The 15,390-nt window shown below is 41.1% G+C and overlaps 1 protein-coding gene across 17 annotated transcripts in view; it reads left to right on the forward strand.

The window, feature by feature from the left end:
• mapk8ip3 (mitogen-activated protein kinase 8 interacting protein 3) overlaps window positions 1-15,390 on the forward strand; it is a 225,118-nt gene that overhangs the window by 202,842 nt on the left and 6,886 nt on the right. For 13 of the 17 annotated variants that reach the window (XM_068056312.1, XM_068056320.1, XM_068056315.1 and 10 more), the window contains 3 exons: window positions 2,864-3,035; window positions 4,012-4,125; window positions 10,974-11,012. In XM_068056312.1, coding sequence (XP_067912413.1) covers window positions 2,864-3,035; window positions 4,012-4,125; window positions 10,974-11,012 — 325 coding nt within the window. The remainder of the gene's footprint in view (window positions 1-2,863; window positions 3,036-4,011; window positions 4,126-10,973; window positions 11,013-15,390) is intronic. The other 4 variants (XM_068056319.1, XM_068056329.1, XM_068056328.1 and 1 more) reach the window with 1 other exon arrangement.

Raw genomic sequence — 15,390 nt, forward strand, 5'->3', positions numbered from 1 at the left:
AAATTTTAATACAGTGTAGATGTGTAGTTTTGTGTTTTTTAGGCTGACTATGCAGAACCAAGTATGTGTTTGTGGAATCTGGGTCCAGAACATAAACACTTGGCTGAGAATTTAAGAGTTTTTCGAGAGGAATGCCTGTTTTGAATCGAGTAGCTTTAATAATATGTTGCAACAACAATTGAAATAAGCAGGAAATAAAATATTTTAGTCCATATTTGTATCACTGATATTGATTTTTCTTACTTGCTTTCTGAATAAAAATTCCTTATAATCCCTCTGTGCTTTGACTTCTCTCTCCTGCTGTGACCTACATAGAACCAATTATCCAGTGTCAACTGGGGAAAATTTCTCTATTTAGTTCTGAATAACTAGAGTTAAAATCGTGGATGTCTTTCACTGCCAAATTTCAAAATGGTGACAGAAGCATACTTTTCAACAAGCCACAGTCCAAGTTGTATGATTTATTAATTATTCCAGAGGCTTATCAAATTATACATTATCAAAACATTAAAAGCTGTTATGAATTCAGGTCAGCTTTAGGTACCTTCTAGGGTTCAGTGGTGTCAATTACTCCCTTAAGCATTCTGAATGTCTTTTATGGGAGTTGATTCACACTGCCCTGTATCTACTTATATAATCCTGATCTGTAACAATGGACGTCCTCCTGACCTGAATCAGTTATCCATGTCTTTTGCAAGTATGGGTTCTTCAATCTCACCAGATGAGTTGCGGTTTCATTTCAATTGTTAAACTGATTTACTCCACAGTAAGGATTTACTTAACTCAATTTTAACAATTTATCCCTGTGTAACGACATAAAAATAATGAAACGAAAACAGAAAATGCTGGAAATACTTAGCAGGTCAGGCAGCATCTGTGGAGAGAAAAAGAGTTCTCATTTCAGGTCCGTATGACCTTTCATCAGAACAAAATAATGAACATGCCAGCCTACCCCACTTCAGTGGATTGTCTTGCTAGACTTTATACAATAACTGCTCTGCATTCTGGCCCTTGCAGTCTTCTGTCTTTCCAACCTTCTTGCAGCACTTTGCTGCCAGTCTGTCTCCTGCTTTTATAGCTGCTTTTATAGTTTCTTTTTAAAGCTCTGACTCCAGTATCAAATTTTAGTTAAAATTAACTCCAGTCCAATGAGCAGAATCAGCAGTCAAATCTGGCAGAGTAACCCCTGCTGAGATCAAATGAAGATCGTTATAGAAGTATCAAAGAATTTGCAGTTGCTGGAATGTCACATTATCTTTTGTTGTCCTTGGATTGCTGGTTCAGGCATCCCATTTGAAACCAAAATTATACCTGTTTGTCATGCTGTTCTGTGAACTTAACCCTTGAGAGCTAAGTTTAGCTCAGTAATAGCAATTTTAATAAAAATGGCATAGTCTGAAATTCATCTGGTGCTGGAGGCTTGAGAAAAGGGAACATAAAAAAAATTCTCTCTCAAAAACAAACCGCACCACTGCACTGTCATGCATGTACTGTATTTCACATGTAGAATATCTGATAATGGGAACTGTGGTTAAAACAATCAAGAAGTTATGATTAAGGTGACAGGAATCCAAATATCTAACATTAAAATATACTTGTTTCAGCCATAGTGGTAATTTTGGCAACCCCTTTGATATTAAATTGCATTTTCTAGTCTAGCTACTGGGAATCACACTCCAAATGTCAGTTTTTCTCAACTACATTTCATTACACAAAGAAAATCATTCAAATGCCATATTTAATCTGAATTACACAGAAATTACAATGGGCCATTCAGCCCAGCCAGTTCATACTGTTTATCCTTCACGTGGCCAGTAGTCCCAATCTCATGAATGCATCCAGTCCCCATAGCCCTTTATTCCCCTTTCCTTTAACCACCTATCTAGCCCATTCCTAAAGGTTGGAATGAGTCAGAACGTTCAACTTCATTGGGGATGTAAAACAGACTATTGAATTAGTCACCCACTATATGCCCTGCCCGATTTTCAATTCCATTGACTTTAATGGAAAAGCGAATCAGGCAGGTTGTATGAAGGGCAGCTGATCCAATATCGCCCGATTTACATCCCCACCGAAGTTTGAAGTTCCGGCTGTGGTCTTTGCTTCAGTCACTTAAGTCCAGCAGGACCGGATGAGAGCTAAATGGAAACTCTTCATTTTTGCTCATTAGTTTCCAACTGTTAGAGGCAGTGCAGTTATCAACTTATGAGTGATTTTCACATATTAACTGGAACAGCAAACCTCAGGCAACTTATTAACAATAGCAGAACTCTGAGATTGTGTTACAGACTCCTGAAAGACTTCCCAGCACCTTCAATTTTTCTGAAAAATATACACCAGTATATACTTCTATGTTTTTTTCACAGTTTTTATGTCAAAGTGTAAGATTCCAATGCTGGGCAATGGAACAATTTCCCACTTGGCAACCACTGTTTACAAGCAATTGTTTTATATAGCATAAGTCAAAGCAGAATAAATCTCTGTGTTCTTCCCTCACACTGTACCTTAGCCACAACAACAAAAAAAGCAACAGTAGAATTTTCCATTTTCCACACTGGGAACTGGATTGATACTGGCAAAACCCACTTCATATAGAGTTCCTGACAGCTGACCGAGAAGGAAAATTTTCATCCTGTAATGTGGATTCTGACTCAGGGCCCAGAGTTGAAAGTGTGCCAATCCACTGTATCACCAGTCCCACGATTTATTTTACCCCCTCAAGGTGTGCAATTCTTCATTGTAATGTTTATAATGAGAAAGCAGAGGTTATCGAGGGTTTTGTCACAATATTCATATTCTTGTATCTCGAATCATCTCTTGATGTCAAACTCTTGTTATTTTACCATTTATTATTTCTACACAGAAGTCTTTTGATGCTCACCCAAGAAGAGAAAGCCAAGTACGCCAGTTGGCATGGATTGGAGACGGGGTCTGGATATCAATTCGCCTGGATTCCACATTGCGTCTATATCATGCGCACACGCATCAGCATTTACAGGATGTAGACATTGAGCCTTATGTCAGTAAGATGTTAGGTATGGTGCTGCACTTGCTCCTTGATACAACAATTATCTTACTGTCTTAGACAGAGCTGTAATAATATTGTCATCCTGACAGTTTGAGTGTATTTTCTTCCAACATTTCAAATTACCCCTCCCATGTTTTATCATCTTTCTGTATCCCCACTGTTTCTATTTGCTGAGAGAGTATGATGTTGGGCCTCGCAGACATCTTTGCCCGGTGTTAATGCACCTGTTGGAAGGAAACACAATCTGCGGAGTAGGGATATGTTTTCCTATATTTTACTGCCATCACTGAGCTGGATTGTTCTTCGACGTGAGTTATTTTCTCAAACAACCTGATCAAGAGCTGTTGAAACTTTCCACAGATGGGAATTATAGTTCAAATGATTGTTGAGGTTGGAATTGACATTAAGTCTCTTTAAGCAGGAGTCTGGCAGTCAACTCCCAAAGCAACTGGGAATGATCCAAGGGAGTTGGATACCCTGCTGTTGAAGCCATTATGTCTTGTGAATGGTAGGCCACTGTATTAGAGCTAGCAAGCCCTTTAAATGGAAGTGAATTGTTGCTTTGGTAGAACATTTGGGTTTGTCGTTGTATGCATATTGTTGCATTGGGAAATAAGTTGTGTTTAACTTTGTGTAAAATAGGTTCAAAGATATGAATAAGTGCAAGTATAAAGGCCCTGAATTTTCGTAGATAATTTCAACAAAAGATCAGTACGATCCCCGGAGAAATGGTGTAAACGATCAATTTTAGTTCTTTATGCTGTTTCTCCAAGTGTTCAACTAAGCTCCTGCCAGAATATCGAGCGCGAATCACCTGATTCAAATTTTTTTTATCGATTCTATTTAAATGACTGCTGTGTATCCGTCTTTTCTAGGGGGGACCCAAGTTATGTAATAAGATCCTGCTTCTTGCGTGCTCCCATGAGTTGTTTCGTTCTTTGTCTTTGTTAACTAATTCTGAAATCTCTTGCTTTGATTGACAGGTACTGGCAAATTGGGATTCTCTTTTGTGCGAATCACAGCTTTGCTTATTGGTGGAAACCGCCTTTGGGTGGGGACGGGAAATGGAGTTGTTATCTCTATCCCACTGACAGAAAGTAAGTTTACAAGGTCAGATCAGGTTAGTAATGGGGCTTTTCAGTGTTACATGAATTCATCAGGTCTATAAAAGACCTGTCACTGCTACACTAGGCCACAAAAAGACACAGTTACACCAATGAACCTTGGCGTTGACCTTTGATCGAGAAACATTTTGACACAGACAGATGATGGTGCTCTGTCAGTGTTGTTCAATAACAGATGAGCCTAAAAATATGTTGTGTTCTCTTGAATATTTAAACATTTTACTGCATTAATTTGTAACTTTACATTTTTTTGACATTTGTGTGTTTAATAATTAATTTGCATACTGTATTTATATTATCCATGCACATTTCTGAGCAGGTGCTGCCAATATGTTTGATCATTACAGGTCAAAAAGCTGTTTATATTAAAGGGGCTCTTTCAAACAAAGGCACACCACAGTGCATAAGGTGGCAGTGCTGCAGTCGAATCGTTTACATAGTTTGTGGAAATTACATTAATCAGTGAGATGGGAGTTTATGGGCTGGATTTTGTTTCCAGCCCAACGTCGGGTTCGTGGTGGTGAGGAGAATGGGGGCCGGAGAATCAGAGCGGCTGCGGCCGCCACAGAACCCAACTTGGGGATTGCCAGGCTTGATCTTCCTGGCCGCCCCTCTGCTGCTCTGTGACTGGACCTGAGTTTACATATTTAAATTACATATTTGCATGTATTAAAATCTAAACCGCAGCGATCTTACCTTCAGTTCCCGATGTTCAGCACAACTTGCGGCACTCGTGCCTTCATTTTCCTGTCCAAGGAAAGCTGGTGTCGCTGAGGTGGGGAACGGGTGAACTCTGCACTCTGATGGGTGGAGGGGGGAAGGGGTGAACTGTGCATTTTAAAAATGGTGCTAGTACCTGCTCCTTCAGCGGGTGGCACTGTGAATGGAGGCGCCCTGTCACATGATTTGGGGGGGGTACGGCTGCCGTCGATATTTTTTTTAATTCATTCATGGGATGTGGGCGTCGCTGGCTAGGCCAGCATTTATTGCCCATCCCTAATTGCCCTTGAGAAGGTGGTGGCGAGCTGCCTTCTTGAACCACTGCAGTCGATGTGAGGTAGGTACACCAACAGTGCTCTTAGGAAGGGAGTTCCAGGATTTTGACCCAGCGAAAGTGAAGGAACGGCAATATAGTTCCAAGTAAAGTGGCCGCCCATCACGTAATCGCGGTGGCACGGGTCCCGTGGGGGATGGCCCCCTTGTTCCATGCCGGACTACAAAATCCAGCCCTATATGTGGGAATGTGCTTGGATGAGGCTGAATTTACCAATTAATTCCATAGGCAAAAATCCAGTGGTGATCCGAAAAGTTGAATGTTTAATGCAGGAGACCTACTAAGGAAAAGTTAATGCCGTCCTCATGCAAATGAATTATTATGTTTAAAAGGATTAAATTTGTCTAAGAATTAGCGCTTCAAAATAAAACTTAAAATGTAGAAAAACGGAATGATTACAGGCTATTCTCTATTAACATAGAAAGTTGTAGCACAGTGAGGGTCATCCTTCAGGTATAGAATGCTATGTCAGAAAATGGTGGCAGTTCTAAAACTAGAATTAAAGCTCATCCGATGATATCTGAATGAGTAATCTCACCCTTCAGTTTCTTGATACACAAGTCACACCTATTTACCAATACAAATGCAAACCAACTTACCTCTCTGTCTTTGGCCTCCTTATCTCGAGAGACAATGGGTAAGCGCATGGAGGTGGTCAGTGGTGTGTGGAGCAGCGCCTGGAGTGGCTATAAAGGCCAATTCTAGAATGACAGGCTCTTCCACAGGTGCTGCAGGAAATTTGTTTGTCGGGGCTGTTACACAGTTGGCTCTCCCCTTCTGTCTTTTTTCCTGCCAACTGCTAAGTCTCATCGACTCGCCACACTTTAGCCCCGCCTTTATGGCTGCCCGCCAGTTCTGGCGATCGCTGGCAACTGACTCCCACGACTTGTGATCAATGTCACAGGACTTCATGTCGCGTTTGCAGACGTCTTTGAAGCGGAGACATGGACGGCCGGTGGGTCTGATACCAGTGGCGAGCTGTCTGTACAATGTGTCTTTGGGGATCCTGCCATCTTCCATGCGGCTCACATGGCCAAGCCATCTGAAGCGCCGCTGACTCAGTAGTGTGTATAAGCTGGGGATGTTGGCCGCCTCGAGGACTTCTGTGTTGGAGATACGGTCCTGCCACCTGATGCCAAGGATTCTCCGGAGGCAGCGAAGATGGAATGAATTGAGACGTCGCTCTTGGCTGATATACGTTGTCCAGGCCTCGCTGCCATAGAGCAAGGTACTGAGGACACAGGCTTGATAAACTCGGACTGTTGTCTTCTGTGTCAATGCGCCATTTTCCATCACTCTCTTGGCCAGTCTGGACATAGCAGTGGAAGCCTTTCCCATGCTCTTGTTGACTTCTGCATCTAGGGACAGGTTACTGGTGATAGTTGAGCCTAGGTAGGTGAACTCTTGAACCACTTCCAGAGCGTGGTCGCCGATATTGATGAATGGAGCATTTCTGACGTCCTGTTCGTTTTCTTGAGGCTGATGGTTCGGCCAAATTCGTTGCAGGCAGCCGCAAACCTGTCGATGAGACTCTGCAGACACTCTTCAGTGTGAGATGTTAATGCAGCATCGTCAGCAAAGAGGAGTTCCCTGATGAGGACTTTCCGTACTTTGGTCTTCACTCTTAGACGGGCAAGGTTGAACAACCTGCCCCCTGATCTTGTGTGGAGGAAAATTCCTTCTTCTGAAGACTTGAACGCATGTGAGAGCAGCAGGGAGAAGAAAATCCCAAACAGTGTGGGTGCGAGAACACAGCCCTGTTTCACGCCACTCAGGATAGGAAAGGGGTCTGATGAGGTGCCACCATGTTGAACTGTGCCTTTCATATTGTCATGGAATGAGGTGATGATACTTAGTAGCTTTGGTGGGCATCCAATCTTTTCTAGTAGTCTGAAGAGACACGTCTGCTGATGAGGTCAAAGGCTTTGGTGAGATCAATGAAAGCAATGTAGAGGTGGCATCTGTTGTTCGCGGCATTTCTCCTGTATCTGACGAAGGGAGAACAGCATGTCAATGGTCGATCTCTTTGCACGAAAGCCACACTGTGCCTCAGGGTAGACGCGCTCGGCCAGCTTCTGGAGCCTGTTTAAAGCGACTCGAGTAATCTTACCTCTCTGTAATCTTACAATATCAGTAATGTGCAATTATATCGAGCTGGAATTTTCTGGAGCAGGGCATCTCACGGTTAATTAGACTTTTTCCCACACCCTTCAGCACAAAAATGTTTTGCCCTGTAAAAGGCTGGAAGTGTGAACTGATAGCTACATAGCAAGTGCAGCAGGGCATCTGGGACCTTGGTGAATGATGGGACTAACTATATATCTCCTTAACCAATGTGAATTAAGGATTGAGAAATAAACAGGAAGGACTGAGAAGGAGGATGAATTAAAGTGGGTTAATTCAATGTCAAATGAGATACAGGAAGAGAAATAAAAAGAAGGAAATAAAGATTAATAGACAAAGAGAAAAAATACAAAGGAAAAGTAAGAAAAAAATTTAAAAATTTATTACCTGAGGAAATGAGATTGCACACTTTTAATTGTTGACCTTCTAAGCCGGAGAGGTTGATTTGCAGTCTTTAACATGCCATTAAAAGCATACTTACGCTGTTCATGGCGAGGCTTAACCTTCTGTGGTGAGTTGACTGGGCAATTAATGTGCAAATACAATAACTTAAAGAAACTCACAGGAGGTTAAGGGCGAGATGCCATTTTTGTGAACTAGTGGCAGAGTGGTGTAAATCATCCTGCATCTTGAATTTGCAGTTGATTGGTAGCTCCTCCTTGCCACAAGTTGCTGCTGATTTATACATTAAGACACACAGCATTATTTCCTCAGCAAATTCCTGCCCATCAGTTCAATGTCACACGTTGCACTCAATTCACGGGAAAGTGATGCACAGTCAGGGATGCTTAATCACACAAATCCACCCTGTTTGAATAAACTCTAATTTTACCAGTCCAGTCATATATAATACTCCAGTTAATTTATACATAGCTATACTTATTCAGGAGCACAATTCACAGCAACTCATTTAACTGCTAATGTATAATCATACAATTTTGATAAGTTAATATTTCAAAGCAGCTTTTAAACAGAAGTCTGGCCCAAAAAAGTTGATTATTTGAATACAGCTTGCAGATCTGATTAATATATTTCTTGTGTGTCTGTGTGTGTCCACGTATGTGTGTATTTCACATTATTAATGATCTGGATTCTATATAATGTGCAACAATTTTAATAAAGGGATGCTTCGTGATAGTTCTTCCTTGAAATGTGAACTGCTTGCACTAACCATTAATGATTGGTTGTGACTGATAAATGGTCTGCTTTTGGCATGTTTGATGTGAAATTCTTTAGGTCCCACCCTCTTGTTGCCAAGAAGAGTATATTTCTGAGTGACAGGTCTACAATGGATTTATTCATAGCACAGCTCAATCTGGATAAACTGGGATGAAGATATCATTCATTTGTTAAGAAGTCTTCCGCTTGTACCTGTTTACTAGCACCATAAGAGTGATTGTCCAGTGTGCTGCACTTGGATCAATTATAGAGTCATAGAGAGATACAGCACCGAAACAGGCCCTTCGGCCCACCGAGTCCGCGCCGACTTTCAACCACCCATTTATACTAATCCTACATTAATCCCATTTTCCCTCTCACATCCCCACCTTCGCTCAATTCTCCTACCACCTACCTACACTAGGGGCAATTTTTACAATGGCCAATTTACCTATCAACCCACAAGTCTTTGGCATGTGGGAGGAAACCGGAGCACCCGGAGGAAACCCACGCGGTCACAGGGAGAACTTTGCAAACTCTGCACAGTCATTACCCAGAACCGAACCCGGGTTGCTGGAGCTGTGAGGCTGTGGTGCTAGCCACTGCGCCACCCTTATGTTTAATGTTCAAGATGAAAACTGTCTTAGGTCAGTAATATTCATTGCAGATGGCGACGTAGCCATAAATGTATAGTTAAATATTCAGGCTAATCATACAAATATTCAACATTCTTTTGAAATAAAAGTAAAAGAATTGTAAAAAGCACTTTGGGAAACCGTATGGTCAACTGAAAATATCTAGTGGAGACATTGAAATATATTTCACTTACAAAGAGTGGCAGGGCTGTTATTCCAGATAACACATGCAAAGTATTTTCTGTGAAAATTAGTGAGTGCCTTGGAGCAGAGGGTATCAGTAGTGAAGGAAAATAGCTGGGTAATGTCATTGGCATCAGAGATCAATTGCCATTGGATATCAGGTGCAACAGTACAGGAAAATAATCAGCATATTCTGACACACAAATTTATAGTTTAGAAGGCTGTAATTTTCAGAATGTACAGGGATTGTACTGTGCTTTATGTATGTTACAGACTAATGAGGGAAATGGAATGGAGTTATATGCCGGCACCTAATCAAAGGATTCAGCTGATGTGTAAACCATCAGAGTGAGGGTTGAGCAATTCATGAATGTCATCTTAACCCAAGCTTCAACATACTCGCTAGTGTCTGTTATTTTATCTAACAAGCATACTCTGTGTGAAACCTTACTGCGAGATCTCCTTGATTTCTCATCATGTGAACAATTCATGCACCAAAGCACATAAATGCCACAGTTTTATTGGGTGCCAATTGGAAATTGTTTTTTTAGATCAGATCTAATCACAGCATAGATTACAAGGTTTTAAAGAATCAAAGATGCAATTGGTGAAGATGAAGATCTGGCTTTAGTGGTACCGTAGTTCTAAATTAAATTCAAAGGGGAAGCAGGCCTTTGAAGCTAGAAAGCTTACATTGTCATCTTGTGCACACCCTTAAATACAACATCCTCACTGGGAATTATAGTTTAGAAGTGTTGACTAGAATTAATGTTTGTTAATAGTGGAAATGATATATATGAATTGTATGGTTGGATCAGGTTTTGAAGATGGTATACTGGAATTCTATGTCTGGATTAGAATTTGGAGTGAAAGAGAATGGAAGTATTACAATGGAATTGTGTGCTTGCACCAAGTTTGCATTGTTCACAGACTTGACTACGCTCTGTAATATGTTTCTTTTTATCCCTTTTTCTGCCAGTTCTCTCCCTCCCCTTCCCTTCTTCCTTTACTGAAGACATTGACTCATTCCTGGTGTATGGTTCCATGGGCATTCTGTGGTACATGATCAAACTGACATGTGTGAGCCCAAAAGGCACATGCCAGCAGGCTAGTGCGCTGCGGAGTCGGTGGGGGGGGGGGGGGGGGGGGGCGTGGGGGGAGTAACACAGACAACCCCCATCCTGCCCTCACCGAAGAGCAACATAAGCAGACTTCTAGCAGGTGTTGCTGGATAGTATCAGGACTGGAAACCCTGGCTGTTTCCCCCTCCTTATCCCAAAGGTTCTGAGACTGGTTATAGCACCTCCACTGCTGCCTGAGCTCAGATCAGTGAAGTCAGCGCAGACTAGAGATATCTGTACCTTGTAGTATGTGGCCATGTGATTGAAATTGGACAACTTGTGTGTTTTTTTTAAAGTTTCCAATAAGATAATTGTGACCAAAAATGCATCTTGCCTATTGGGTATTTAGTAAGCACACATTTATTTTAGCACAGAGTGTGGTACAGAGTAAAGTGTGCACTCAATGAGATTAGTGTGCCTGTCTTTTTTAGTTTAATTCCTATCCCGTGGGTTCTCCCATGAATAGCCCTTACGTTGTCTGCTCTTCTTCCCCTCCCTCCTCCCTTCCCTCTCTGAATCTTCTTTCTTCTGCCTTCCCTCCTCCAGCTGTAGTTTTGCACCGAGGTCAACTGCTGGGGTTCAGGGGTAAGTTCAAGAGCTGACTGCTTTGTTTTGGCTATGTCTTTTTTTAAAATCAATTTTCCCATCATACCCTACACATCCTGCTTGCTTTTCATTTGTCAAGTTGTGGATTGTGCACTCATTTTTGTGATGTGTTCATCATACAAACCAAGCCAGTAAATCCTGCATTCTTTTTTACCACGTGATCCTTTGGGGGGAAAAAATATCATGGCAGTCCTTCCTCAGAATTTAAGTGTAAAATTGCATTTTTTCTTCTAGTTAATGTGGAAAATAATATCAAATTCCTTTTAGGAATTAGTAAAAAAAAAATTCCGGCAAATTCAACCTGACTCAACTAGAACTCTCCTGGTTCAGATGGTGCTAATCGATCCCCATAGCATAAAGGCTTCAGTTGAAATGGAGTTAGTCAAAATCAGGAAGCAATTTGAGGTTTTCTATTTGTGCAGTTCATTCTGATATGTTTAACGTTAGAAATTACAAAATAATTGTTATTGATGATGATCTAGATATTTTGAAAATGGAGAAGGCGGTCAGGTTAGTCAGCTCCAGACTCAGTTTAATTTCTCTAAAAGGTGCAATAAACCATTTTTTCTTAGCAAGGTGCTGAAAGTCAAATAGGATTTTACTATGTTGTCCAGACCATTCTAATTGTATGTGAAAAGAGCAGGCATGTAATACAGTGCACATGTCCCAGCCAGATTGCGATGGATCTGAGCCTGTGACGAAATATGAAACATCTATCTCCCAACCAGATGATTGTTGGTCTGTGTTCAAGCATTGCTGACATTTGAATTCACCAGCCTTTTGCTTGTGTGTGTGTTTCTCAAAGCTGCCAGGTAGAGTCTCCTGCTATGACAGAAGTTTCATTTGTAGGAGAGCAAACAAATATTATGATCAGGTCACCCAATACACCTCTTATAACTAATTGTAGAGCAGCTGTGACAGCAGCCATGAAGTAGTGTCTGGTTTAAACCATTCTACGAGCAGCTGGTTATAAAATAATCCAAAACGAAAACCATCTCATCCTCTTGGTGGAGTGGAGCAATCCATTGACTGGATATATTCACCTCTGAGGCAGAATAGAATAATCTGCAGCCCATCTCTCCCCTCTGCTTTAATTGAGTAGCCTTTGCCCAGGTCCTTTTTTTTTTCTGCCTGAGTGAAATCGTCAGTAATTCAGACAGCCTTCCCCACGGGAAGAATAGCAGGACTGTTGGGTACATTTTTATCCTGTTGCTAATGGGAATTTTTTTTTTACAAAGCATATAACAAGGGAAAACCCGTTTTAATATTTGCACTGTCTAGTTCTTGCACATTAAAAGCCAACAATAGCAACAACAACTTGCATTTATATAGCACCTTTAACGTAGTAAGATGCCCCAAGGCACTTTACAGGACCATTATCTAACAACATTTTACACCGAAACACATAAGGAGCTATTAGGACAGCTGACCAAAAGCTTGGTCAAATATTTATGTATTAAGGAGCATCTTAAAGGAGTAGAGAGGCAGTGAGGTTTCAGGAGGAAATTTCAATGCTTACGGCCTATACAGATAAAGGCACACTGCACATGGTTGAGCAATTAAAATTGGGGATGAGCAAGAGGTCAGAATTGGAGGAGCGTAGAGATTACAGAGGGTTGTATGGTTGGAGGAGGTTACAGAGCTAAGGAGGGGCGAAGCCATGGAGTGATTTAAAAACAAGTATGAGAATTTTAAAATTGAGGCACTGCCAAAACAGGAGTCAATGTACAAGCACATGGGTGATGGATGACTGGGACTTGGTGAGAGTTAGGATACAGGCAGCAGAATTTTGGATGAGCTCCAGTTTATGGAGGGTGGAAGATGGGAGGCTGACCCGGAAACCATTGGAATAGTCAAGTCTAGAGATAATGAAGGCATAGATGAGGGTTTCAGAAGCAGATAGGCTGAGGCGGGGGTGGAGTCAGACGATGTCACAGAGATGGAAGTAGGCAGTCTTGGTGAAAAAGTGGATATGGGGTTGGAAGCTCATCTGGTTCAGCCTCAGACAGTTGACAGGGAGAGGGATGGAGTTGGTGGCTAGGGGACAGAGTTTGTGGTGGGAACCAAAGGCAATGGTTTTGGTCTTCCTGATATTTAGTTTGAGGAAATTTCTGCTTATCCAGTAATGGTTATCGGATAAGCAGTGTGACAAATCAGAGACAGTGGAGGGGATGAGAGAAGTGGTAGTGAGGTAGAGCCAAGTATTGTCAGTGTATGTGTGGAACCTGACGTGTTTCTGGATGATGTCGCTGAGGGGGTAGCATGTAGATAAGAAATAGGAGGGAACCAAGGAGAGCCACAGGGAAATGTACCTCCTTTCTTGATAAGTGAAGTAGTTTGTGGTCCTTTGTGCGTAAAATTATTTCCATTGTGTAGAGTATATTATAAATATATATATTATATATAGGTATATTAAATGGTGGCCATACATGGTGCATTAGATGAAAGTTCTGTTAAACCATGTTGTAGAGTTGTAGGACATGAATTTCCTCCCATAGTTCTCCTATATCCGATTCTGAGTTCCTGATTTAAACAGAGTATTTGGGAGAGGCGTGAAACAGAGGAGGAGAGCTTCTTTGTAGGGATGACAGGCTGCTGCTTGTATAGCCAACAACAAAACAGGAAGAGGCTTGTAAACAGTTCACCTCACTGCCTGGCTGGATAACAGTCCATGACACAGATAGATGTGTAAAAGGCAGGAAGAATAGCTGGGAAAAAAGAATATGGCAGTGAAACTTTCATCAAATGAATGGCTTAAGACTTTAAATCATTGAAATAGAAATGTAGTTAATGCCATCCAACTACTAACGCATTCATATTGCATTACTCAACCTGAAGCTTAATGAGTCTGTCTAATCTTTATCAGTGTACTGAAACAGTTTTGAAATGCAACTAACAAAGCTACATTTTCCAGCTTTTTCTCTAACAGTGCTAATAAATATAAAATTAAAACTAGCCTTATATATTCAATAAGGGGTAATCTATTGACACATTTCTCTGAGCTACTTAATAGGATTTGGTTTAAAAAGGAAATCTTCAAATTTTTGTGGCATGTGTTACATTTAAGTAATTGAGATGCTTCCTTTGTGAGGCAGGTTTACTCAATAATTAAATGGGGTCTTAAGGTGACGTTTCCCTTCAATAGCTAAGTCTTCACAGAGCCCTTTTAGAATCTCAGTGAAGTGACTTTAGCCAACTACCACCTGTAGCTCTTCACTCTATACAGTTTTAAGCTATTGTCATTATTTCCTTTGGAGTATTTATTTCTCTGAGGGTGGCTTATCAGCTTGGCTCAATGGGCACTGTTTTCACCTCAGGATCAGAAAGTTGTGGATTTGAGCCCAATATCAATGTTTAACTTCATGATCTTTGAAATGGGCACATATTGATACTCTCCATTGTGGTACAAAGGAAGTGTTACATAGTCATTCATGCTATCCATTGGTTAAAATGCTAAACCAAGGCACTATCTACCTGCTTCAGTGGTTTGGATGAATATTAAAGCTCTTATCCCTTATTTGAAGAGAAATGAAGAACTCTCATTCAACTGGTATTGTCAACAAACAAAATATATTGCTAGGTCAGGAAAAACCAGCAATGGTTGGGCACACTTGTGTTCTTGAAAGGTAGCTAGGTTAGCCCTGGGTTCCTCAGAGAGTTGCTCTCTGATGTGATGTGCATTGGTGTCTGGAATGGCGCCTTGGTACAAGGTGAGAACTCTTGCCTCCAAGAATAGATTCTAGCCTAGTAGGAAGTTTTAAAATATTCTGTCCATATCTCAGGAGGGAATAGTTTTATATTCAACATACCCACCACACTATCCTCTTCTTAGTATATTGTTTTCCAAATTCCATACTACAGAAAGAAGAGGAGTGGGTAAAGGTCAGAATTTAGGGCACAAGTGGATTTGCTGGCTACATGCACTGTACAAACTCCACTGGTGCTGGTTTGATAGTGCTTTCTAAGGCAGCATCTCCAAACTTCAGAAAGCAAATAGAATTGTTTAGAGGTTTGAATCACTTACTAAAGTGCAGTTTTGTGAAGTAGACAGGAAATGCAGGTTTTTTTTATACCTTTCCGGGCTCAGCTACTGATCCCGAGAAGATGCAAGAGCATCAAGATAGTATTTGTCCATTAGACTTTATTTTGTCAAAGCATTCACAGAAATATCTACCAGGTATTACCTAATACTGCACCCCCCCAAGTATTGTCCAAATTTTTAAGGCCCCCAGTAATATTGCAACTTTCAGACATTTTCAGATAGTCAAGTGATTCTGTGTGGTACAAATGCTACGAGTAAGAAAAATTTGAATCATCCAGTGTCCACATGAGGCTTGGAGATGCTTCCTCACCTGAC

This window comes from Heterodontus francisci, chromosome 24, assembly GCF_036365525.1.
Source record: "Heterodontus francisci isolate sHetFra1 chromosome 24, sHetFra1.hap1, whole genome shotgun sequence".
Taxonomy (NCBI): domain Eukaryota; kingdom Metazoa; phylum Chordata; class Chondrichthyes; order Heterodontiformes; family Heterodontidae; genus Heterodontus; species Heterodontus francisci.